This window comes from Scyliorhinus torazame, chromosome 14 (genome assembly GCF_047496885.1).
Source record: "Scyliorhinus torazame isolate Kashiwa2021f chromosome 14, sScyTor2.1, whole genome shotgun sequence".
Lineage (NCBI taxonomy): Eukaryota > Metazoa > Chordata > Chondrichthyes > Carcharhiniformes > Scyliorhinidae > Scyliorhinus > Scyliorhinus torazame.
This window is the reverse complement of record NC_092720.1, coordinates 191,022,722-191,049,072: the sequence shown is the minus strand read 5'-3', so window position 1 is coordinate 191,049,072 and position 26,351 is coordinate 191,022,722. Positions and strand designations below refer to the sequence as shown.

The window sequence follows — 26,351 nt, the reverse complement described above, 5'->3', positions numbered from 1 at the left end:
AAGGTGAGAGGGGCAAGATTTAGAGTAGATGTACGAGGCAAGTTTTTTTACACAGAGGGTAGTGGGTGCCTGGAACTCGCTAGCGGAGGAGGTGGTAGAAGCAGGGACGATAGTGACATTTAAGGGGCATCTTGACAAATACATGAATAGGATGGGAATAGAGGGATACGGACCCAGGAAGTGTAGAAGATTGTAGTTTAGTCGGGCAGCATGGTCGGCACGGGCTTGGAGGGCCGAAGGGCCTGTTCCTGTGCTGCACATTTCTTTGTTCTTTGAGTGGGACTGTGTCTTCAGCGTCTCCGCTGACAGAAGCTGAACTCAGTGGAGAGTGGTGCGTCACAAACCTGAGCTTGTTTATCGAGACTGTTACCTCGGTGCCACACTGAGGGAGTGCTGGATTGCTAGGGGAGCCATTGTTTGGGACAAGGGCCTATTGGCCCTCTCAGGTGGACACTGAAGACTCGGCTGCACAAAGCGAGGGACGTCTTCAGGTGTCCTGACAAATGGTTCCCCTTGCAATCAACGGTGTCAAAAAGAGAGCGGCTGGTTATTACCTCAGCTCTGACTGTGGGCTCCCCCTGTGCGTAAATTGGCAGAATGTCAACAGTAGTGAACAAGACGTTCATTGAAGGGCATTTGTTTTTTTAATTTATTTTTTATATTTCCAATTAAGGGGCAATTTAGCGTGGCCAATCCATCTACCCTGTACACCTTTGATTGTTGGGGTGCGACCCATAGAGACACCTGGAGAATGTGCAAACTCCACACGGAGAGAGACCCGGTGCCAGGATCGAAGCCAGGTCCTAGGCACCATGAGGCAGCAGTGCTAACCACTGAGCCACCTTGCCATCCCATTGAAGGGCATTTGTGAAGTAGTAAGGGCATTTCCACAAAAATCCAAGGTTTTATTTTCCTGCTGCAAGTTGATGATAGTCAAACTGATTGGGTTCAATACAGAACTCGCTGTGGTACTTCTTGAGATCACAACCTAAATGTTCCTGGCCCAGTACCATAGCCACAATACAGTGTCAGCAGTGCCTCAGTGAACACTTTTGAGAGAAGCCGTAGCATTCCAGCCCTGCTCCAGAGATTCCAGTCCATAATCCTGGCTCCAGTGCAGTATTGAGTGAGCACCGCTATTGGAGAGACACTACCGTGGGAGTGCTGTGCTTTCGGAGGTGAGTGAGCACCATGCCGTTGGAGGGACACTGCCAAAGGAGTGCTGCCTTCCAGAGGGTCAGTACTGAAGGAGGACTGTGCCATCTGACAGACACTATCAAGGGAGTGCTGTGCTTCCAGAGCGTCAGTACTGAAGGAGGACTGTGCCATCTGACAGACACTATCAAGGGAGTGCTGAGCTTCCAGAGCGTCAGTACGAAGGAGGACTGTGCCATCTGACAGACACTATCAAGGGAGTGCTGTGCTTCCAGAGCGTCAGTACCGAGAGAGCACTGCGCTGCACGAGAGACACTACCAAGGAAGATCTGTGCCTTTGGAGATTCAATACTGAGGGTGCTGCAATGTCACATGGTCAGTATTGAGGGGGTGCTGTGCTTTCAGAGGGTCAGTACTGAGGGAGTGCTGCACTGTCAGAGGGTCAGTACTGAGGGAGTGCTGTGCTTTCAGAGGGTCAGTACTGAGGGAGTGCTGCACTGAGAGGGTCAGTACTGAGGGAGTGCTGCATTGTCAGAGGGTCAGCACTGAGAGAGCGCTGCACTGTCAGAGGGTCAGTACTGAGGGAGTGCTGCAATGTCACACGGTCAGTACTGAGGGGTTGCTGTGCTTTCAGAGTCAGTACTGAGGAAGTGCTGTATCAGGGGAGGGTCAGTACTGAGGGAGCGCTGCACTGTCAGAGGGTTAGTACTGAGGGAGTACAGCATTGTGGGAGGGTTAGTTCTGAGGGAGCGCTGCACTGTCAGAGAGTCAGTACTGAGCGAGTGCTGCACTGTCAGTGGGTCATATTGTGGGAGTGCTGCACTGTCAGAGGGTCAGTACTGAGGGAGCGCTGCACTGTCAGAGGGTCAGTACTGAGGGAGTGCTGCACTGTCAGAGGGTCAGTACTGAGGGAGTGCTGTACTGTCAGAGGGTCAGTCCTGAGGGAGTGCTGCACTGTCAGAGGGTCAGTACTGACTGTCATGGGAATGTCACTTTAAGAAATGTTTGTTTGCTCAAGTGGCTGCAGTGATGTCAGAGTGTGGGTGGAGCTGAGCTCTGGCTCTGCTTTTTAATTTTGCTTTGAGGAGAAGCTTGGGTGTGTATGTTTTAGTTTTGTTTTAGCGTTGGAGCTGCAGCCAGCCAAAGGTGTAATCTTGATCTCTCAGCAACTTAAAGACTATCTCTAGATCATTCGGTGAATTCAGAGTGATAACTGCTCTCAGTAGAGAATTTAAACATGATGTGCTTCTTTAAAAAATACTTTTAGATTTCTGCTGCATCACAACTGTAGAGTGGGCCATGTGCTCCCCATACCACAATCTAGTAAAAGTCGTGGGTCAGGTGATCTCCATGATATACTTTTGTAGTTGAGGGAGTGCGGTACGTCAGAGGGTCAGTACTGAGGGAGAGCTGCATTATCAGACGGTCAGTACTGAGGAAGAGCTGCACTGTCAGAGGGTCAGTACTGAGGGAGAGCTGCATTATCAGATGGTCAGTACTGAGGAAGAGCTGCACTGTCAGAGGGTCAGTACTGAGGGAGTGCTGCACTGTCAGAGGGTCAGTACTGAGGGAGTGCTGCATTGTCAGTGGGTCAGGACTGAGGGAGTGCTGCACTATCAGAGCGTCAGTACTGAGGGAGTCCTGCACTGTCAGAGGGTCAGTACTGAGGGAGTGCTGCACTGTCAGAGGGTCAGTACTGAGGGAGTGCTGCATTGTCAGAGGGTCAGTACTGAGGGAGTGCTGCATTGTCAGGGGTCAGTACTGAGGGAGTGCTGCACTGTCAGGGGTCAGTACTGAGGGAGTGCTGCGCTGTCAGAGGGTCAGTACTGAGGGAGTGCTGCACTGTCAGAGGGTCAGTACTGAGGGAGTGCTGCATTGTCAGAGGGTCAGTACTGAGGGGTTGCTGTGCTTTCAGAGTCAGTACTGAGGAAGTGCTGTATCAGGGGAGGGTCAGTACTGAGGGAGCGCTGCACTGTCAGAGGGTTAGTACTGAGGGAGTACAGCATTGTGGGAGGGTTAGTTCTGAGGGAGCGCTGCACTGTCAGAGAGTCAGTACTGAGCGAGTGCTGCACTGTCAGAGGGTCAGTACTGAGGGAGCGCTGCACTGTCAGTGGGTCATATTGTGGGAGTGCTGCACTGTCAGCGGGTCAGTACTGAGGGAGTGCTGCACTGTCAGAGGGTCAGTACTGAGGGAGTGCTGCACTGTCAGAGGGTCAGTACTGGCTGTCATGGGAATGTCACTTTAAGAAATGTTTGTCTGCTCAAGTGGCTGCAGTGATGTCAGAGTGTGGGTGGAGCTGAGCTCTGGCTCTGCTTTTTAATTTTGCTTTGAGGAGAAGCTTGGGTGTGTATGTTTTAGTTTTGTTTTAGCGTTGGAGCTGCAGCCAGCCAAAGGTGTAATCTTGATCTCTCAGCAACTTAAAGACTATCTCTAGATCATTCGGTGAATTCAGAGTGATAACTGCTCTCAGTAGAGAATTTAAACATGATGTGCTTCTTTAAAAAATACTTTTAGATTTCTGCTGCATCACAACTGTAGAGTGGGCCATGTGCTCCCCATACCACAATCTAGTAAAAGTCGTGGGTCAGGTGATCTCCATGATATACTTTTGTAGTTGAGGGAGTGCGGTACGTCAGAGGGTCAGTACTGAGGGAGAGCTGCATTATCAGACGGTCAGTACTGAGGGAATGCTGCACTGTCAGAGGGTCAGTACTGAGGGAGTGCTGCATTGTCAGTGGGTCAGGGCTGAGTGAGTGCTGCACTGTCATAGTGTCAGGACTGAGGGAGTGCTGCACTATCAGAGCGTCAGTACTGAGGGAGTCCTGCACTGTCAGAGTGTCAGTACTGAGGGAGTGCTGCACTGTCAGAGGGTCAGTACTGAGGGAGAACCGCATTGTCAGAGGGTCAGTACTGAGGGAGTGCTGCACTGACGAGAGTCAGTACTGAGGGAGTGTTGCACTGTGGGGTCAGTACTGAGGGAGTACTGCATTGTGGGAGGGTCAGTACTGAGGAAGTCCTGCACTGTCGAGGGTCAGAACTGAGGGAGTGCTGCACTGTCAGAAGGTAAGTACTGAGGGAGTGCTGCACTGTCAGAAGGTAAGTACTGAGGGAGTGCTGCACTGTCAGAGGGTCAGTACTGGGGGAGTACTGCACTGTTGAGGGTTAGTACTGAGGGAGTACTGCACTGTCGAGGGTCAGTACTGAGGGAGTGCTGCACTGTCAGAGGGTCAGTACTGAGGGAGAACCGCATTGTCAGAGGGTCAGTACTGAGGGAGTGCTGCACTGACGAGGGTCAGTACTGAGGGAGTGCTGCACTGTGGGAGGGTCAGTACTGAGGGAGTTCTGCACTGTGGGAGGGTCAGTACTGAGGGAGTGCTGCACTGTCAGAGGGTCTGTACTGAGGGAGTACTGCACTGTCGAGGGTCAGTACTGAGGGAGTGCTGCACTGTGGGAGGGTCAGTACTGAGGGAGTGCTGCACTGTCAGAGGGTCTGTACTGACGGAGTGCTGCACTGTCAGAGGGTCTGTACTGAGGGAGTACTGCACTGTGGGAGGGTCAGTACTGAGGGAATGCTGCACTCTCACGTTAATCAGCCCTTCTCCCCGCCCCCCAATATTTCATTTAATGCCCTCTATACAATCCTTGAGATTCACTCGGACACTGGTCGCAGCTCGGTTCAAGTGAAACGGTGTCAACAGTACAGCTTCCTCTTTCCCCTGCACTAGTGCCAGTGCTCATGAATCAAAACTCATTTCTCCCAAGGCTAAGTTCTGATCCGCACGTTGAACTCTCTGATCTTATTTAACCTGTGCTGATTTGCGTATTGGCTCAGGCATTAATTCAGAGACTTTAACCTCTTGTAGTTCTGTTCTTTTCAGTTGTTCCCCATCTGCTCATACTCCATGAGCACATTGAGCTGATTCCTGGGGTGAAGGGGTTTGTTTGTCTGGGTGTTTGTCTTTTGCAGAAAGCTTGGGCCTATAGTCATGAGAGTTCAGAAGAATGAAAGGTGATGTTATTGAAACATCTCGGATTCTGAGGAGGCTTGATGAGGTTAGTGCAGAGAGGCTTAGCTCCCCTCATGAGGGAATCTAGAATTGGTGAGAGGGGCACACTTTCAGAATAATGCCCTTCCTCCCCACTTAAGACAGGGATGATGAGGAATTTCTTCTCCCAGAGGATCATTGGTGTTTGGAATTATCTGCCCAGAGAGTAGTGGAGGCTGCTGGGTCATTGACCAAAGTAAAGGCTGAGTTAGACAGACTTTTGATCGACAAGAGAGTCAAAGATATTGCGGGGGCCAGAGAGTAAATGCCTCCACCTCGTGCGCGAGGTTGGGGCTGATACAGCCGAAGGTGGTATACAGAGCACACCTCACGAGGGCGAGGACGTACCAGCCTCCCCGAACAGGCGCTGGAAGGGGCTTTTCACAGTAACTTCATTTGAAGCCTACTTGTGACAATATGCGATTTTCTTTTTTTTCATTTCAGGATGAGTAGATTCTTTGAAGGAGTAGAAGATGTGTGTGAGCGTTGCGGGGGCTAGCACGTTCATATGTTTTGGTCCTGTCCAAAGCTAGGGGAGTACTGGAAGGAGGTTTTTAGGGTAATTTCCAAGGTGGATGCATGTGAAACTGGACCCGGGTCCCCGGGAGGCCATATTTGGGGTGTCGGACCAGCCAGGGTTGGAAACGGGTGTAGAGGCAGAATCGTAGCCTTCGCCTCGTTGATCGCCCAAAGGCGGATCCTGATGGGGTGGAGAGCAGCCTCTCCACCCTGTGCCCGGGCGTGGTGGGGGGACCTGTTGGAATTCTTGACTCTTGAGAAGGTTAAGTTTGAACTGAGGGGAAGGACGGAGGCATTCTACAAGTCATGGGCATTATTCATTATGCACTTTCAAGAACTGGATAACATCGAACATTCATTGGGGGGGATGGGGGGGAGGGGGCCTGTGTGTATTAAGAGTAACTCTGGGTAATCCCTGATTCCTTTTTGCCATTTGTTTGTGTAAACATGCAGCTAATGTTTGGGGGTTGGTGGGAGGATGGGATCGTTGTTATTGTTATGGGGATTGACATATTTGTTGCTGATTATTGTTTATTGTTGGTGGGTGTAAGTTTGGGAGAAAATGTGAAAAAGGAGAATAAAAATATTTTTTTTAAAAAAAGATATTGTGGGGGTTGGGAGGGGGGAAGGAAATGAAGGAAAGCAGAGTTGATGCCACAGTCAGATCAGCCAGGATCTTACTGAATGGCGAGCAGGCTCAAGGGGCTGAATGATCCACTCCTGTTCTTCTTGGTTATGATCTTAGACGTTCAGACAGAGGGCCCCTCTGCTCCCACAGGCGGATATGCTGGTATCATTGCCAGCAGAGACCTCCCTGTAGCGCACAAAGACTCCGTGAGACGAATATAGTGAAGTCGATGAGGCTTTATTAAGCGTGTCTGTTCCCCAGCAGCTCAATAGTAAACTGGCCTGCGGGGGAAGACACCGGCTTCTTATACTTCGCCTTCAGGGCGGAGCTTGAGGTCAACAGCCAACCAGGACCCGGGATCTGTCAGCCAATGACATTAGGGCTTCCAGTCCCACATGACCCCCAATACATACTACCACATTCACCCCTTGTCAAAAATGAACCCGGCGGGGTGATGCTTCGTATGGTGGTAAGGGTTTACAGGGCTGGTCCTGGGAGGATAGAACATTCACATGGTAGTACAGTATTGGACAGTTTCGTCCTGTTGCAACTATTTACAGAGGGTATAGGAAAAAAACACAATGTTCTTTGAACAGTCCATCTTTGTTTTACATCGACGCCACGAGTCGGTCGGGCGGTCTGGTCGTCCGTGTCGATCGCCTCGGCCCCTGCGGTGGTGGTGGTGCTTGTACCAGTGTTGTCGCCTCCAGGAGCCGTACGGTTTCAGCTGTCGGTGCAAAGGGGAGGGGGACTGATCCTCCTGGGAAGGGGGCGGTCGCGGGGTGCGGCGGTGGCAGGAAGGGGGGCGGTTGGGTTGGTGTCGGGGGGGTGTGCGTGGTGCCGGCGGGCGCCAGATCCCGCAGGGAGACCGTGTCCTGTCGGCCGTCGGGGTACTCCACGTAGGCGTACTGGGGGTTTGCGTGGAGGAGGTGAACCCTTTCGACCAACGGGTCCGCCTTATGTGCCCGCACATGCTTTCGGAGCAGGATGGGTCCTGGGGCCGCCAGCCAGGTCGGCAGCGACGTTCCAGAGGAGGACCTCCTAGGGAAGACAAGGAGACGCTCGTGAGGCGTTTGATTAGTGCTTGTACATAATAACGACCGGATAGAATGGAGAGCGTCCGGGAGGACCTCCTGCCACCGTGAAACTGGGAGATCCCTGGACCGTAGGGCCAGTAGGACGGCCTTCCAGACCGTGCCGTTCTCCCTTTCTACTTGCCCGTTCCCCCGGGGGTTGTAGCTGGTCGTCCTGCTTGAGGCTATGCCCTTGATGAGCAGGAACTGGCGCAGCTCGTCACTCATGAAAGAGGACCCCCTGTCGCTGTGGACGTATGCAGGGTAACCGAACAGTGTGAAGATGCTGTTCAGGGCTTTAATGACTGTGGCCGCGGTCATGTCAGAGCAGGGAATGGCAAAAGGGAAGCGGGAGTATTCGTCCACTACATTAAGAAAATATGCGTTGCGGTCGGTGGAGGGGAGGGGCCCTTTGAAATCTTGACTGAGGCGTTCAAAGGGGCGGGAAGCCTTAATCAGGTGCGCTCCATCTGGCCTGAAAAAATGCGGCTTGCATTCCGCGCAGATGTGGCAGTCCCTTGTGACTGTACGGACCTCTTCTAAAGAGTATGGGAGATTGCGGGACTTGATGAAGTGGTAAAACCTAGTGACCCCCGGGTGGCAGAGGTCCTCGTGGAGGGTTTGGAGGCGGTCGATTTGTGCGTTGGCACATGTGCCGCGGGATAGGGCATTGGACGGCTCGTTCAGCTTTCCGGGCCGGTACAAGATCTCATAGTTGAAGGTGGAGAGCTCGATCCTCCACCTTAAGATCTTGTCATTTTTAATTTTGCCCCGCTGTGCATTATCGAACATGAAAGATACCGACCGTTGGTCAGTGAGGAGAGTGAATCTCCTGCCGGCCAGGTAATGCCTCCAATGTCGCACAGCTTCCACTATGGCTTGGGCTTCCTTTTCCACTGAGGAGTGGTGGATTTCTGAGGCGTGGAGGGTTCGGGAGAAAAAGGCCACGGGTCTGCCCGCTTGGTTAAGGGTGGCCGCTAGAGCTACGTCGGAGGCGTCGCTCTCGACCTGGAAGGGGAGGGACTCGTCGATGGCGCGCATCGTGGCCTTTGCGATGTCCGCTTTGATGCGGCTGAAGGCCTGGCAAGCCTCTGTCGACAGAGGGAAGGTCGTGGTCTGTATTAGGGGGCGGGCCTTGTCTGCATACTGGGGGAACCACTGGGCGTAGTATGAAAAGAACCCCAGGCAGCGTTTCAGGGCTTTTGGGCAGTGCGGGAGGGGAAATTCCATGAGTGCACGCAAAGGTTCGGGGTCGGAGCCTATTATCCCATTGCGTACTATGTAGCCCAGAATGGCTAGCCGGTCGGTGCTAAAAACGCACTTGTCCTCGTTGTACATGAGGTTCAAGGCTTTGGCGGTCTGGAGGAATTTTTGGAGGTTGGCGTCGTGGTCCTGCTGATCGTGGCCGCAGATGGTTACATTGTCGAGATACGGGAACGTGGCCCGTAACCCATGTCGATCAACCATCCGGTCCATCTCCCGTTGGAAGACCGAGACCCCGTTTGTGACGCCAAAAGGGACCCGTCGGAAATGGTATAATCGCCCGTCTGCCTCGAAGGCTGTGTACTTGCGGTTACTTGGGCGGATGGGGAGCTGATGGTAGGCGGACTTGAGGTCCACGGTGGAGAAGACTTTATACTGGGCAATCCGATTGACCATGTCGGATATGCGGGGGAGAGGGTACGCGTCTAGTTGTGTGTACCTGTTGATGGTCTGGCTATAGTCAATGACCATCCTTTGTTTCTCCCCTGTCTTCACTACTACCACCTGCGCTCTCCAGGGACTATTGCTGGCCTGGATTATGCCCTCCTTTAGTAGCCGCTGGACTTCGAACCGAATGAAGGTCCGGTCCTGGGCGCTGTACCGTCTGCTCCTAGTGGCGACGGGTTTGCAATCCGGGGTGAGGTTCACAAACAAGGACGGGGGTTGCACCTTGAGGGTAGCGAGGCCGCAGATAGTGAGTGGGGGTATGGGGCCGCCGAATTTAAACGTAAGGCTCTGTAGATTACATTGGAAATCTAATTCCAGCAAGGTGGGGGCACAGAGTTGGGGAAGGACGTTAAGTTTGTAGTTTTTGAACTCCCTCCCCTGCACCGTTAGGGTAACTATGCAGAATCCCTGGATCTGTACGGAGTGGGATCCTGCAGCTAGGCAAATCTTTTGTGCGCTGGGATAGGTGGTCAAGGAACAGCGTCTTACCGTGTCGGGGTGTATAAAGCTTTCCGTGCTCCCGGAGTCGACTAGGCATGGCGTCTCGTGGCCGTTAATTAGGACCGTTGTCGTCGTCGTCTGGAGTGTCCGGGGCCGAGCCTGATCGAGCGTAACCGAAGCGAGCCGTGGTTGTAGTAGTGGGGTGGGGTCCGTTGTTGCCGTCCAAGATGGCGTCGGGAATGGACAAAATGGCCGCCCCCATACATCGCACGTGGCTGGGGGGTCACAAGATGGCGGCGGGGGTGGACAAAATGGCCGCCCCATGCGTCGTACAGGTCGGGGGCGGTCCAAGATGGTGGCGCCCCTCCTCCCCTCGTGGTGGTCGGGACCCAAAATGGCGGCGTCTGCGGGTCGCACAACGGCGCCCCTCCTCCCCTCGTGGTGGTCGGGACCCAAAATGGCGGCGTCTGTGGGTCGCACATGGTGTGCTGGGGGGTCTGGGGAGCGCTAGGACCGCGAGGAGCTCCCTCACCGCGAGCGCTAGGACCGCGAGCGCTAGGACCGCGCGGAGCTCCCTCACCGGGGACAGCGGTGGTCGGGGCCCAAGTCGGCGGCGCCGGCGGGTCAGGCGTGGGGCCGCGAGCGCGAGGAGCTCCCTCACCGGGGACAGCGGTGGTCGGGGTCCAAGTAGGTGGCGCCGGCGGGTCAGGCGTGGGGCGCGGGACGGGGGTGAGGGTGGCGTTAGGGACGCGAAAAACCCCCTCCTCTCCGTGGAGAGTGTTGGCCGGGACCCAAAGCGGTAGCGCCGGCGGCGGGTCGTACATGGGCTGCGGTGAGGGGGGTTGGGGAGCGTAGGCGGCGTGCAGGGCTCCCAGTTCTCCCGGGACCGCGGTGGTCGGGACCCAGAGCGGCTGCGCCTGCCGGTCGCACATGGCGTGCTGGGGGGGTTGGGAGGCATAGACTGCCTGTAGGGCTCCCTGTGGCCCCGGGACGGCGGCGACCTCGCGGGATCGGCACACAACCGCATAATGCCCCTTTTTCCCGCAGCTTTTGCAGATGGCTGCGCGGGCCGGACAGCGCTGTCGGGGGTGTTTCGCCTGGCCGCAGACATAACAGCGGGCGCCCCCGGTGCGACTCGGCGTTTGGACTGCGCAAGCCTGTGGGGTGTCCGGGGGGGGGGGGGGTAGGGGGTTTGCCGCGACGGGTACGTACAGGGCCCAATGGCCTGCCGCGCGGTCGGGGCCGTAGGCACGGGTGTTACGCGCGGCCACGTCTAGGGAGGCTGCTAGGGCCCGTGCCTCTGAGAGTCCTAGCGACTCTTTTTCTAGAAGTCTTTGGCGGATTTGGGAGGATTGCATACCTGCCACAAAAGCGTTGCGCATTAACATGTCCGTGTGTTCGTTTGCATTCACCGACGGGCAGCTGCAGGCTCGTCCCAAAATCAGCAGCGCGGCGTAGAACTCGTCCATCGATTCCCCGGAAGCTTGCCGTCTTGTCGCGAGCTGGTAGCGAGCGTAGATTTGGTTAACTGGGCGAACGTAGAGACTTCTCAGTGCTGTGAACGCCGTCTGGAAATCGTCGGTGTCTTCAATGAGGGTGAAAATCTCCGTGCTCACCCTCGAGTGCAGGACCTGCAGTTTTTGTTCGTCTGAGACTCGGCCGGTGGTCGTTCTGATGTAGGCCTCGAAGCAAGTCTGCCAGTGTTTGAAGGCTGCTGCCGCATTCACTGCGTGGGGGCTGATCCTCAGGCATTCTGGAATGATCCTGAGCTCCATAGTCCTTTTTAGGCACGCTTAATAAATTGTAGCGCACAAAGACTCCGTGAGACGAATATAGTGAAGTCGATGAGGCTTTATTAAGCGTGTCTGTTCCCCAGCAGCCCGATAGTAAACTGGCATGCGGGGGAAGACACCGGCTTCTTATACTTCGCCTTCAGGGCGGAGCTTGAGGTCAACGGCCAACCAGGACCCGGGATCTGTCAGCCAATGACATTAGGGCTTCCAGTCCCACATGACCCCCAATACATACTACCACACTCCCTGAAGACTTTTTTTCCATTGTTTTTTAAAATTTAAAGTGGATAGGGAGAAGCTGTTCCCCCTTGTAAAAAGGATCAAGAGAACAACAGATTTAAAATTCATTTTGTTTTCAATTAAGTGGCAATTTAGCGTGGCCCATCCACCTACCCTCCACATCTTTGGGTTGTGAGGGCGACAGTGACCCAGGGCCGGAATCGAACCAGGGTCCTCAGCGCCGTAGGCAGCAGTGCTAACCACTGCACCGCCGTGATGCATTGTGGTAGGAAGAACATGGTCAGGCAATATAAACTAAGGGGTAAAATTCTTAAAGGGGTGCAGGAACAGAGGGAACTGGGTGTATATGTGCGTAGATCACTGAAGGTGGCAGGACAGGTGGAGAGAGCCGCTAATAAAGCATACGGTATCCTGGGCTTTATTAATAGGGATATAGAATACAAGAGCAAGGAAGTTACCTGAACTTTTACAAGAGACTAGTTAGACCTCAGCTGGAGTGTTCTGTACAGTTCTGGATGCCACACAATGGGATGTGGACGTATTGGAGCGAGTGCAGAAGAGGTTCACAAGAATGGTTCCAGGGATGAGAAACTTCAGTTATGAAGATAGATCAGAGAGGTTGGGACTATTCTCCTTGGAGAGAAGAAGGCAAAGAGGGGATTTGATAGAAGTTCAAAACCATGAGGGGGCTGGATGGAGTAGATGGGGAGAAGCCGTTCCCCCTTGTAAAACGGATCAAGATCAAGAGGGCAACAGGTTTAAAGTGATTTACAAAAGAAGCAAATGTGATTTGAGAAAAAATGTTTCCACACAGCAAGTTGTTCGGGTCTGGAACACACAGCCTAGAGCTGTGGTGGACACTGGTTCAACCGAGGCAGTCGCGAGGGCATTCGATGATTATTTGTATTTAAACTATGTCTAGGGGTTACCGGGGGGGGGGGGGGGGATGCAGTAAGACAGCGAAATGGCACTAAGTCATTATGTTTGCAGAATGTGGTATTGACATAATTGGCCGAATAGCCTCCTTCTGCACCTTACTGTTTGTTTTGAGCTTACTCTGCTGAAATCGGCCGCCCCTTCCCTTCCCTTCGGACGGGGACTGCACTTGGAAAGTGCTTTTGTGACTTGTAAAGCGTTTAGCCAGGTGAAAGGAACCATGCAAATCTTTCACCATGATTGAAGGAGATGTGATTGCATTTGCTTCATTAAAATAGCTCGCAGGCAGATTTTATTAATCTAGAAATTCCCTAAGTTCACCCAGTGCTCCATCCTGGTTAGAAGACCTGATGTCCTTTTTAAACCTGGAGAAGATGAAATATGTCATAGAACATAGAACAGTACAGCACAGAACAGGCCCTTCGACCCTCGATGTTGTGCTGAGCATTGTCCGAAACCAAGTTCAAGCTATCCCACTCCCTGTTATTCTGGTGTGCTCCATGTGCCTATCCAATAACCGCTTGAAAGTTCCTAAAGTGTCCGACTCCACTATCACAGCAGTCAGTCCATTCCACACCCTAACCACTTTCTGAGTAAAGAACCTACCTCGGACATCCCTCCAATATCTCCCACAAACAAAGAACAAAGAACAAAGAAATGTACAGCACAGGAACAGGCCCTTCGGCCCTCCAAGCCCGTGCCGACCATGCTGCCCGACTAAACTACAATCTTCTACACCTCCTGGGTCCGTATCCCTCTATTCCCATCCTATTTATGTATTTGTCAAGATGCCCCTTAAATGTCACTATCGTCCCTGCTTCCACCACCTCCTCCGGTAGCGGGTTCCAGGCACCCACTACCCTCTGTGTAAAATACTTGCCTCGTACATCTACTCCAAAACTTGCCCCTCTCACCTTAAACCTATGTCCCCTAGTAATTGACCCCTCTACCCCAGGGAAAAGCCTCTGACTATCCACTCTGTCTATGCCCCTCATAATTTTGTAGACCTCTATCAGGTCGCCCCTCAACCTCCTTCGTTCCAGCGAGAACAAACCGAGTTTATTCAACTGCTCCTCATAGCTAATGCCCTCCGTACCAGGCAACATTCTGGTAAATCTCTTCTGCACCCTCTCTAAAGCCTCCACATCCTTCTGGTAGTGTGGCGACCAGAATTGAACACTATACTCCAAGTGTGGCCTAACTAAGGTTCTATACAGCTGCAACATGACTTGCCAATTCTTATACTCAATGCCCCGGCCAATGAAGGCAAGCATGCCGTATGCTTTCTTGACTACCTTCTCCACCTGTGTTGCCCCTTTCAGTGACCTGTGGACCTGTACTCCTAGATCTCTCTGACTTTCAATACTCTTGAGGGTTCTACCATTCACTGTATATTCCCTACCTGCATTAGACCTTCCAAAATGCATTACCTCACATTTGTCCGGATTAAACTCCATCTGCCATCTCTCCGCCCAAGTCTCCAAACAATCTAAATCCTGCTGTATCCTCTGACAGTCCTCATCGCTATCTGCAATTCCACCAACCTTTGTGTCGTCTGCAAACTTACTAATCAGACCAGTTACATTTTACTCCAAATCATTTATATGTACTACAAAGAGCAAAGGTCCCAGCACTGATCCCTGTGGAACACCACTGGTCACAGCCCTCCAATTAGAAAAGCATCCTTCCATTGCTACTCTCTGCCTTCTATGACCCAGCCAGTTCTGTATCCACCTTGCCAGCTCACCCCTGATCCCGTGAATCTGAATCTTATAGTTATGCCCCCTTGTAACAGCTACATCCATCCGAGGAAATCATCTCTGAACGTCCACTCTATCTATTCCCCTCATTATCTTATAAACCTCTATTGAGTCGCCTCTCATCCTCCACCGCTCCAATGAGAAAAGCCCTAGCTCCCTCAACCTTTCCTCATAAGACCTATCCTGCAAACCAGGCAGCATCCTGGTAAATCTCCTTTGCACCCTTCCCAATGCTTCCACATCCTTCCTATAATGAGGTGACCAGAACTGCACACATACTCCAAATGTGGTCTCACCAGGGTCATGTATAGTTGCAGCATAACCCCGTGGCTCTTAAACTCAAGCCCCCTGTTAATAAACGCTAACACACTATAAGCCTTCTTCACGGCTCTATCCACTTGAGTGGGAACCTTCAGAGATCTGTGGACATGAACCCCAAGATCTCCCTGTTCCTTCACATTCCTCAGAACCCTGCCGTTGACCCTATAATCCGCATTCAAATTTTTTCTACCAAAATAAATCACCTTGCACTTATCAGGGTTATACTCCATCTGCCATTTTTCGGCCCAGCTCTGCATATTATCAATATCTCTTTGCAGCCTACAACAGCCCTCCACCTCATCCACTATTCCACCAATCTTGGTGTCATCAGCAAATTTACTGACCCACCATTCAGCCCCCTCCTCCAAGTCATTGATAAAAATCACAAATAGCAGAGGACCCAGCACTGATCCCTGTGGTACACCGCTGGTAACTGGTCTCCAGTCTGAACATTTTCCATCCACCACCACCCTCTTCTTCTATGTGATAGCCAGTTACTTATCCAAATGGCCAAATTTCCCTCTATCCCACACCTCCTTACTTTCTTCATGAGCCGACCATGGGGAACCTTATCAAACCCCTTACTAAAATCCATGTATACGTCATCAACTGCTCTACCTTCATCTACACACTTAGTTACCTCCTCAAAGAATTCAATCAAATTTGTGAGGCAAGACCTACCCTTCACGAATCCGTGTTGACTATCCTGGAGTAAGCTGCATCTTTCCAAATGGTCATAAATCCTATCCTTCAGGACCTTTTCCATTATCTTCCCGACCACCGAAGTAAGACTAACTGGCCTATAATTACCAGGGTCATTCCTATTCCCTTTCTTGAACAGAGGAACAACATTCACCACTCTCCAGTCCTCTGGAACTATCCCCGTGGACAGCCAGGACCCAAAGATCAAAGCCAAAGGCTCTGCAATCTCATCCCTTGCCTCCCAAAGAATCCTTGGGTATATCCCATCTGGCCCAGGGGAGTTGACCCTCAGGTTTTTCAAAATTGCAATACATCCTTCCTCAGAACATCTACTTCCTCCAGCCTACCCCCCTGAATCACACTCTCGTCCTCAAAAACATGGCCCTTCTCCTTTGTGAAAACTGAAGAAAAATATTCATTCAACGCCTCTCCTATTTCTTCTGACTCCATGCACAAGTTCCCACTACTGTCCTTGACCGGCCCTACCCTCACCCTGGTCATTCTTTTATTTCTCACATAAGAGTAAAAGGCCTTGGGGTTTTCCTTGATCCTACCCGCCAAGGACTTCTCATGCCCCCTCCTAGCTCTCCTAAGCCCTTTTTTCAGCACATTCCTTGCTACCTTGTGTAGCCATCTAAAGTGGCCAACTCCCGATTTAAAATGGCAAACGGCAAAGGCTGATGGGAAAGTCAGCCAACAAGACAGAAATCAGCGGCTGCAGGTTTGCTGTGTATTTACCTCTGCAAAAACCAGACAACATCGATACCAGCGACCATCAGCATAACAAAGTAACAGCTATCTGCATACTAATGAGCAATCCCCGGGAACAATAAGTAACATTCTGACACACAAAGCAAAGCCAGACTCCTCGGCGCCAGCAGGAGCCTACACAAAGGAGGTGAACGAGTACCTCAAGACCGCCCATCGATCAGGGAACCACTCCAGTATTGGAGAAGATCGAACCAAGCGATTGGGACAAAGTCCAATCACTTTGGACCAGGTACAGGGTCCACCCCGAAAGGCGGGAAGCCCTGGGCACTATAAGAGTTAAACCCCAAGTTCAAATCGCTCTCTTCACTCTTCAGCAGCTCCTCTTCAGCTCTTCTTCCTGCCTGGGTCACCCAGCAACACAAACCAACATTGACCGTGACCAGTGCAGTGAAGACTGACAATCGTAAGTCTTAATTCAACGCTCGCTACGAGATAGGCGCTCCTAGCTACCAATCCGTACCAATTTCGAATCCCACAGTCTCAGAACCCGAATGAAAGGCCATTTGTTCCCCTGACCTGGTGGGCCAGTCTAAAGTTAAGTATAGGCCTGTTAGTTGTAGAAGTAACTTAGATGTAGAATTTGTGCATGAGTAGCGATTACTGTGTATAATAAATGTGCTTTGATTTAAATCTTACTAATTGGTGTATTGGATTATTGATCATTACTCGGACTTGAACCTCGTGGCGGTATCATAAAGATACCTGGCGACTCGAGAGCAAAGGTAATAAAACAGAGCAATTGAACCAAGGAGAAAATCAGCAACACTTGTAACCCTCAAGCGACCCTACTGAACCTTGTTTTCTCATCCTTACATACTCTTCCTTTTTCCTCTTGACAAGACATTCATCCTCTTTTGTGAACCATGGTTCCCTCACACGGCCATTTCCTCCCTGCCTGACAGGGACATGCCTATCAAGGACACGCAGTATTTGTTCCTTGAACAAGCTCCACTTTTCATTTGTGCCTTTCCCTGACAGTTTCTGTTCCCATCTTATGTTCCCTAATTCTGCCTAATCGCATCATAATTACCCCTCCCCCAATTATAAACCTTGCCCTGCTGTATGGTCCTATCCCTCTCCATTGCAACAGTGAAAGACACCGAATTGTGGTCACTATCTCCAAAGTGCTCTCCCACAAAAAAATCCAACACTTGGCCCGGTTCATTACCCAGTACCAAATCTGATGTGGCCCCACCTCTTGTCGGCCTATCCACATATTGTGTCAGGAAACCCTCCTGCACACACTGTACAAAAACTGCCCCATCCGAACTGTTCGACCTATAGAGGTTCCAATCAATATTTGGAAAGTTAAAGTCACCCATGACAACCACCCTGAGACCTCCACACCTATCCATAATCTGTTTTGCAATTTCTTCCTCCACATCTCGATTACTATTTGGGGGTCTATAGAAAACTCCTAACAATGTGATCGCTCCTTTCCTATTTCTAACTTCAGCCCATATTACGTCAGTCGGCAGATCCCCTTCAAACTGCCTTTCTGCAGCCGTTAAACTATCCTTGATTAACAATGCACCTCCTCCACCTCTTTTACCACCTTCCCTGAAACATCTATACCCCGGGACTTCCAATAACCATCCCTGTTCTAACCATGTCTCCGTAATGGCCACAACATTGTAGTCCCAAGTACCAATCCAAACTCCAAGTTTACCTACCTTATTCCGGATGCTCCTTGCATTGAAGTAGACACACTTCAATCCGCCTTTCTGTCTGCCGGTACACTCCTGCGACCTTGATACCCTCCTCAGTACCTCACTACTCTCAACACTGGCTTCTGGAACACAGCTCGTTTTCCCAGCCCCCTGACAAATTAGTTTAAACACCCCCCCTCCCCCTCCCCCCCCCTCCCTCCCTCCCTCCCTGAAGAGCCGTAGCAAATTTCCCTCCCAGGATATTGGTGCCCCTCTGGTTCAGGTGCAAACCGTCCTGTCTGTACAGGTCCCACCTTCCCCAGAATGTGCTCCAATTATTCACATACCTGAAATCCTCCCTCCTACACCATCCCTGCAGCCACGTGTTTATCTGCACTCTCTTGGGGGGGGGGGGTTCAACTGAGAAATTGTTTTGTAGCTGGTGGCCATTTCTCGCTTTCTTCAGAAAAGAATTGATTGCTGCCAACTGTAGAGTTTTACTGTTTTCTTTTTGTATAATTTTGTGTTTTTATGGGGGAGGGAGCTAAATTTATGATGACAGTTCTCTATTTTCTTGCTTCTTTCCCCGTTTCAAAATCAATAAAAAGATGATTTTTAAAAAATGTAAACATTCCTTTGTCATCCCACTGGCAAGATTGACTTGCCAGAGCAATGATTTCTCATGTGTGCAGCGTACATTCAGCGTACATTAAGGGTGGCACAGTGGCTAGCACTGCTGTCTCACAGCAACAGCGACCCGGGTTCGATTCCGACCTTGGGTGACTGTGTGGAGTTAGTGCTTTCTCCCCGTGTCTGCGTGGGTTTCCTCCGGGTGCTCCGGTTTCCTCCCACAGTCCAAAGATGTGCAGGTTAAACTTTTTTTGGCCATTCTAAGTAGCTCCTTAGTGTCAAGATGTGTAGGTTTGGTTAAGGGATTATTGGGATGGTAGACGGGGAGGGTGGAGAGCTCTTTCGATGGGTCGAATGGCCTCCTTCTGCACTGGAGGAATTCTACGATTCGCCCTCCACCCAGCAAAAAAGGCTGAAATTCTCCCAGGAGAGTCATCTGAAAGGGGGGGAGGGGGTATAAGATTGTCTTACCACCAACCACCCTCCCTCCCTCCGTGCACTTTTTACAAGACTCCTGGGTGGGTGGCGATAGACCAGAGTGTGAGCTGCATGAGTGGCTAAGTTTCAATTCTGCCTTCTGCTTTAAACGCAACCGCTTGAGCAAAGGAATGGAAAGTGAAACTGAAACTCAATCGCTGGGATCAGAGCTGTGCTTGCCAATGTGACCGCCGCACACATCAGCCTCACTCCCTCCCAGCTGGTCCACGAGCACAGCAAAGAGAGCCAGCACTGAAGAAAAGGGGAGTTCTCCCTGCTTTGAGCAGCAGCAGCATGGCATCCCCCTCCTCACCCACCTTCTCCCCCTCCTCACCCACCTCACCCACCTTCTCCCCCTCCTCCTGCAGCAACCTGAAGTCGGACCTGACCTGCTCGGTGTGCCTGGACTATTTCCAGGACCCGGTGCTGACCCGCTGCGAGCACACCTTCTGCCGCCGCTGCCTGCTGGAGTTCTGGGGCCAGCAGCGGCGCAACATCTGCCCGGTGTGCCGCAAGATCTGCCCCACCGACCACCTGCTGAGGAACCGGGCGCTGGCCGGCGTCCTGGACTCGCTGCGCCGCCGCGAGGACGTGCAGCTGTGCGGCCAGCACCGCCAGCACCGCAGCCTGTACTGCCACCAAGACCAGGAGCTCATCTGCTGCCAGTGCCGGGACACCCCGCGCCACCACACTCACCATGTCGTCGGCATCGAGGAGGCCATGGCCCAGTACAAGGTGAGCAGAGAGTGGTCCCCCTCGCACACCACCCACACACATGTTCCACCCACACACATGTTCCACCCACACGCATGTTCCACCCACACAAATCTTCCCCCCCCAAATCTCTCCCCCCCCCAAATCTCTCCCCCCCCAAATCTCTCCCCCCCCCACAAATCTCCCCCCCCCCCACAAATCTCCCCCCCCCCACAAATCTCCCCCCCCACAAATCTCCCCCCCCCCACAAATCTCCCCCCCCCCACAAATCTCCCCCCCCCCCACAAATCTCCCCCCCCCCCACAAATCTCCCCCCCCCACAAATCTCCCCCCCCACAAATCTCCCCCCCCCCACAAATCTCCCCCCCCCCACAAATCTCCCCCCCCCACAAATCTCCCCCCCCCCACAAATCTCCCCCCCCCCACAAATCTCCCCCCCCCACAAATCTCCCCCCCCCACAAATCTCCCCCCCCCACAAATCTCCCCCCCCCCCACAAATCTCCCCCCCCACAAATCTCCCCCCCCCCACAAATCTCCCCACCCCCCCACAAATCTCCCCACCCCCCCACAAATCTCCCCCCCCCCCCACAAATATCCCCCCCCCCACAAATATCCCCCCCCCCACACAAATATCCCCCCCCCCACACAAATATCCCCCCCCACCCACAAATATCCCCCCCCCACAAATCCCCCCCCCACAAATCCCCCCCCCCACAAATCCCCCCCCCCCACAAATCCCCCCCCCCCACAAATCCCCCCCCCCCACAAATCCCCCCCCCCACAAATCCCCCCCCCCCACAAATCCCCCCCCCCCCACAAATCCCCCCCCCCCACAAATCCCCCCCCCCCCACAAATCCCCCCCCCCACAAATCCCCCCCCCACAAATCCCCCCCCCCCACAAATCCCCCCCCCCCACAAATCCCCCCCCCCACAAATCCCCCCCCCCCACAAATCCCCCCCCCCCCACAAATCCCCCCCCCCACAAATCCCCCCCCACAAATCTCCCCCCCCACAAATCTCCCCCCCACAAATCCCCCCCCCCCACAAATCTCCCCCCCCACAAATCTCCCCCCCCCACAAATCTCCCCCCCCACAAATCTCCCCCCCCACAAATCTCCCCCCCCAAAATCTCCCCCCCCACAAAATCTCCCCCCCCACAAATCTCCCCCCCCCCACAAATCTCCCCCCCCCCCACAAATCTCCCCCCTCCCCCACAAATCTCCCCCCTCCCCACAAATCTCCTCCCTCCCACAAATCTCCTCCCCCCCCACAAATCTCCTCCCCCCCCACAAATCTCCTCCCCCCCCACAAATCTCCTCCCCCCCCACAAATCTCCCCCCCCACACAAATCTCCCCCCCCCCACAAATCTCCCCCCCCCACAAATCTCCCCCCCCACAAATCTCCCCCCCCCACTAATTACCCCCCCCCACAAATTACCCCCCCCCCACAAATTACCCCCCCCACAAATTACCCCCCCCCACAAATTACCCCCCCCACAAATATCCCCCCCCACACACAAATCTCCCCCCCCCACACCAAATCTCCCTCCCCCACAAAATCTCCCTCCCCCACACACAAATCTCCCTCCCCCACACACAAATCTCCCTCCCACACACACAAATCTCCCTCCCACACACACAAATCTCCCCCTCCACACACAAATCTCCCCCACACACGAATCTCCCTCCCCACACACAAAAATCTCCCTCCCCACACACACAAATCTCTCTCCCCCCCCACACAAATCTCCCCCCCCCACACAAATCTCCCCCCCCCACACACATCTCGCCCCCACACACACATCTCCCCCCCCACACACACACACAAATCTCCCCCCATGCACACATCTTCCCCCCACACAAATCTCCCCCCACACACACAAATCTCCCCCCCCCCACACACACACAAATCTCCCCCCCCCCACACACACACAAATCTCCCCCCCACACACACACAAATCTCCCCCCCCCACACACACACAAATCTCCCCCCCACACACACACACACAAATCTTCCCCCCACACACACACACACAAATCTCCCCCCACACACACACACAAATCTCCCCCCCCACACACAAATCTCCCCCCCCCCCATCACACAAATCTCCCCCCACCCACAAACAAATCTCCCCCCACCCACACACAAATCTCCCCCCACACACAAATCTCCCCCCACACACACACCTCCCCCCCACACAAATCTCCCCACACACACAAATCTCCCCCCCCACACACACACAAATCTCCCCCCCCCCACACACGCACAAATCTCCCCCCCCCACACACACACACACATCTCCCCCCCACACACACACACAAATCTCCCCCCACACACACACACACAAATCTCCCCCCCACACACACAATTCTCCCCCCACACACAAATCTCCCCCACATACATCTCCCCCCACATCTCCCCCCCCCCCACACACACACATCTACCCCCCACACACATCCCCCCCACACACATCCCCCCCCACACACATCCCCCCCCACAGACACATCTCTCTCCCCCACACACACATCCCCCCACTCACACATCCCCCCCCACACATCCCCCCCCCACACACACACATCTCCCTCCCCCACACACACATCCCCCCCCACACACACACATCTCCCTCCCCCCCACACACACACACATCCCCCCCACACACACACATCTCCCTCCCCCACACACACACACATCCCCCCACACACACATCCCCCCACACACACATCCCCCACACACACATCCCCCCACACACACATCCCCCCACACACACATCCCCCCCACACACACATCCCCCCACACACACATCTCTCTCCCCCACACACACACACTCCCCCCCCCCACACACACACACATCTCTCTCCCACACACACACACATCTCCCCCCCCACACACACACACATCTCTCTCCCCCACCCACACGCCTCTCTCCCCACCCACACACCTCCCTCCCCAAACACGCCCCCCCCTACACGCCTCTATCCCCCCACACACACACACACCTCTCGCCCCACACACACATCTCATCCCCCCACACAAACATCTCCTGCCCCACACATATCTCCCCACCAACACATCGTCCTCCCCACAAACACACACATCACCCCCACACACACATCTCCCCCACCCCCACACACACATCTCCCCCACACACACCCACCTCCCCCACACACCCACCTCCCCCACACACCCACCTCCCCCACACACACATCTCCCCCACACACACATCTCCCCCACACACACATCTCCCCCACACACACACACACATCTCCCCCACACACACACACACATCTCCCCCACACACACACATCTCCCCTACACACACACATCTCGCCCCACACACACACCTCGCCCCACACACACACACCTCGCCCCACACACACACATCTCACCCCACACACACACACATCTCGCCCCACACACACACATCTCCCCCACATACACACATCTCCCACACACACACACATCTCCCCCCCCAAACACACACATCTCCCCCCCACACACACACATCTCCCCCCACACACACACATCTCCCCCCACACACACACATCTCCCCCCCACACACACACATCTCCCCCCACACACACATCTCCCCACACACACACATCTCCCCTACACACACACATCTCGCCCCACACACACACCTCTCCCCACACACACACATCTCACCCCACACACACACATCTCGCCCCACACACACACATCTCGCCCCACACACACACATCTCCCCCACATACACACATCTCCCACACACACACACATCTCCCCCCCCACACACACACATCTCCCCCCCCACACACACACATCTCCCCCCCACACACACACATCTCCCCCCACACACACACACATCTCCCCCCCCCCACACACACATCTCCCCCCACACACACACACATCTCCCCCCACACACACACATCTCCCCCACACACACACACACATCTCCCCCACACACACACACCTCTACCCACACACATACATCTCCCCCACACACTCATCTCCCCCCCATGCACACAACTCCCCCGCCACACACATTTCGCGCCCCACACACACATCTGCCCAACACACATCTATCCCCCACCACACACGCACACACCTCCCCCACATACACATCTCCCCCACATACACATCTCCCCCCACACACACATCCCCTCCACACACACACATCTCTCCCCCCCCCCACACACACACATCCCCCCACACATACACATCCTCCCCCCACACACACACAACTCCCCTCCCCAACGCCCCCCCCACACACACACACACATCCCCCCGACACACAGATCCCCCCCGACACACACATCCCCCCGACACACACATCCCCCCCGACACACACATCCCCCCCGACACACACATCCCCCCCGACACACACATCCCCCCCGACACACACATCCCCCCCGACACACACATCCCCCCGACACACACATCCCCCACACACACACATCTCCCCTTACACACACACAACTCCCCTCCCCAACACCCCCCCCCACACACACACACATCCCCCCACACATACACATCCTCCCCCCACACACACACAACTCCCCTCCCCAACACCCCCCCCCCCACACACACACACATCCCCCCGACACCCCCCCCCCCACACACACACACATCCCCCCGACACACACATCCCCCCCACACACACATCTCCCCTTACACACACACACATCCCCCACACACACATCCCCCACGCACACATCCCCCACACACACACACACCCCCCACACACACACACATCCCCCCGACACACACATCCCCCACACACACACATCTCCCCTTACACACACACACATCCCCCACACACACACATCTCCCCTTACACACACACACATCCCCCACACACACAAATCTCCCCCCAAATACACGCACATCTGCCCCCCACACACACGTATCTCCCCACACACACATCTCTCCCCACACACACCCATCTCTCCCCCACACACACACCTCTCCCCCACACACACCCATCTCTCCCCCACACACCCATCTCTCCCCCACACACCCATCTCTCCCCCACACACACACCCATCTCTCCCCCACACACACACCCATCTCTCCCCACACACACACCCATCTCTCCCCACACACACCCATCTCTCCCCACACACACCCATCTCTCCCCCACACACACACACACCTCCCCCCCACACACACCCATCTCTCCCCCACACACACACCCATCTCTCCCCCACACACACACCCATCTCTCCCCCACACACCCATCTCTCCCCCACACACCCATCTCTCCCCCACACACCCATCTCTCCCCCACACACCCATCTCTCCCCCACACACACACCCATCTCTCCCCCACACACCCATCTCTCCCCCACACACACACCCATCTCTCCCCCACACACACACATCTCTCCCCCCCCACACACACACCCATCTCCCCTCACACAAACCCCTCGCCCCCACACACACATCTCCCCCACACACACCTCCCCCCACACACCCATCTCTCCCCCCCACACACACACATCTCTCCCCCCACACACACACCCATCTCCCCTCACACAAACCCCTCGCCCCCACACACACATCTCCCCCACACACATCTCCCCCCCACACACACCCATCTCCCCCCCCCACACACACACATTCCCCCCCCCCACACACATCTCCCATCACAAAAACACACATCTCTCCCCACACACACCCATCTCTCCCCCACACACCCATCTCTCCCCACACACACCCATCTCTCCCCCACACACCCATCTCTCCCCCACACACCCATCTCTCCCCCACACACCCATCTCTCCCCCACACACCCATCTCTCCCCCACACACCCATCTCTCCCCCACACACCCATCTCTCCCCCACACACCCATCTCTCCCCCACACACACACCCATCTCTCCCCCACACACACACCCATCTCTCCCCCACACACCCATCTCTCCCCCACACACCCATCTCTCCCCCACACACCCATCTCTCCCCCACACACCCATCTCTCCCCCACACACCCATCTCTCCCCCACACACCCATCTCTCCCCCACACACCCATCTCTCCCCCACACACCCATCTCTCCCCCACACACCCATCTCTCCCCCACACACCCATCTCTCCCCCACACACCCATCTCTCCCCCACACACACATCTCTCACCCACACACACACACACCTCTCTCCCCCACCCACACACACACATTCCCCCCCACACACACACATCTCCCATCCCACACACACACATATCTCCCTCCTACACACGCACACATATCCCCCCCCCACACACACATACATCTACCCCCCCCCCCCACACATCTCCCCACCAACACATCTCCCCTCTCACACACACATCTCCCCGAACACACACACATTAAAATTAGCGACTCGATTTGTTTCCTCTGGGCTTGTACTGATGGGTTGAATGGTGTTTTTCTGCGCAGTTACCTTTCTTTGATTCTGGTTACCCAATGGAAAATCTTATCCACCTCAAATCTGGCACTTCCAATTGAGTCCCAGCGCACGGTGGGTTTTTACGGGGGTGGGAGAGAGTTTTACATTTCCCCATTCACCAAATTGTAGAATTGTTGCGATGCCGCAGGAAGCCCATTGCATCCGCACCGTCTCTCCCATTGCATCCGCATCGGCTCTCCCATTGCATCCGCACCGTCTCTCCCATTGCATCCGCATCGGCTCTCCCATTGCATCCGCACCGTCTCTCCCATTGCATCCGCAGCGGCTCTCACATTGCATCCGCACCGTCTCTCCCATTGCATCCGCATCGGCTCTCCCGTTGCATCCGCACCGTCTCTCCCATTGCATCCGCACCGG

At 54.2% G+C, this 26,351-nt stretch overlaps 2 protein-coding genes across 3 annotated transcripts in view; one reads left to right on the top strand and one right to left on the bottom strand.

The window, feature by feature from the left end:
- The window catches only part of tektl1 (tektin like 1), a 111,283-nt gene extending 91,642 nt beyond the window's left edge, over positions 1–19,641 (bottom strand). Inside the window, exon 1 of one of the 2 annotated variants that reach the window (XM_072475368.1) lies at positions 19,549–19,641. The gene's annotated coding sequence lies outside the window, so the exon portion shown is untranslated. Of the gene's footprint in view, positions 1–17,769; positions 17,907–19,548 lie in introns of those variants that run through there. The other variant, XM_072475367.1, reaches the window with a different exon arrangement.
- The window catches only part of LOC140390314 (E3 ubiquitin-protein ligase TRIM39-like), a 46,498-nt gene continuing 39,087 nt past the window's right edge, over positions 18,941–26,351 (top strand). Inside the window, exon 1 of the mRNA XM_072475369.1 lies at positions 18,941–19,587. Within this exon, the coding sequence (XP_072331470.1) occupies positions 19,147–19,587 (441 nt within the window). The 5' untranslated portion in view covers positions 18,941–19,146. The remainder of the gene's footprint in view (positions 19,588–26,351) is intronic.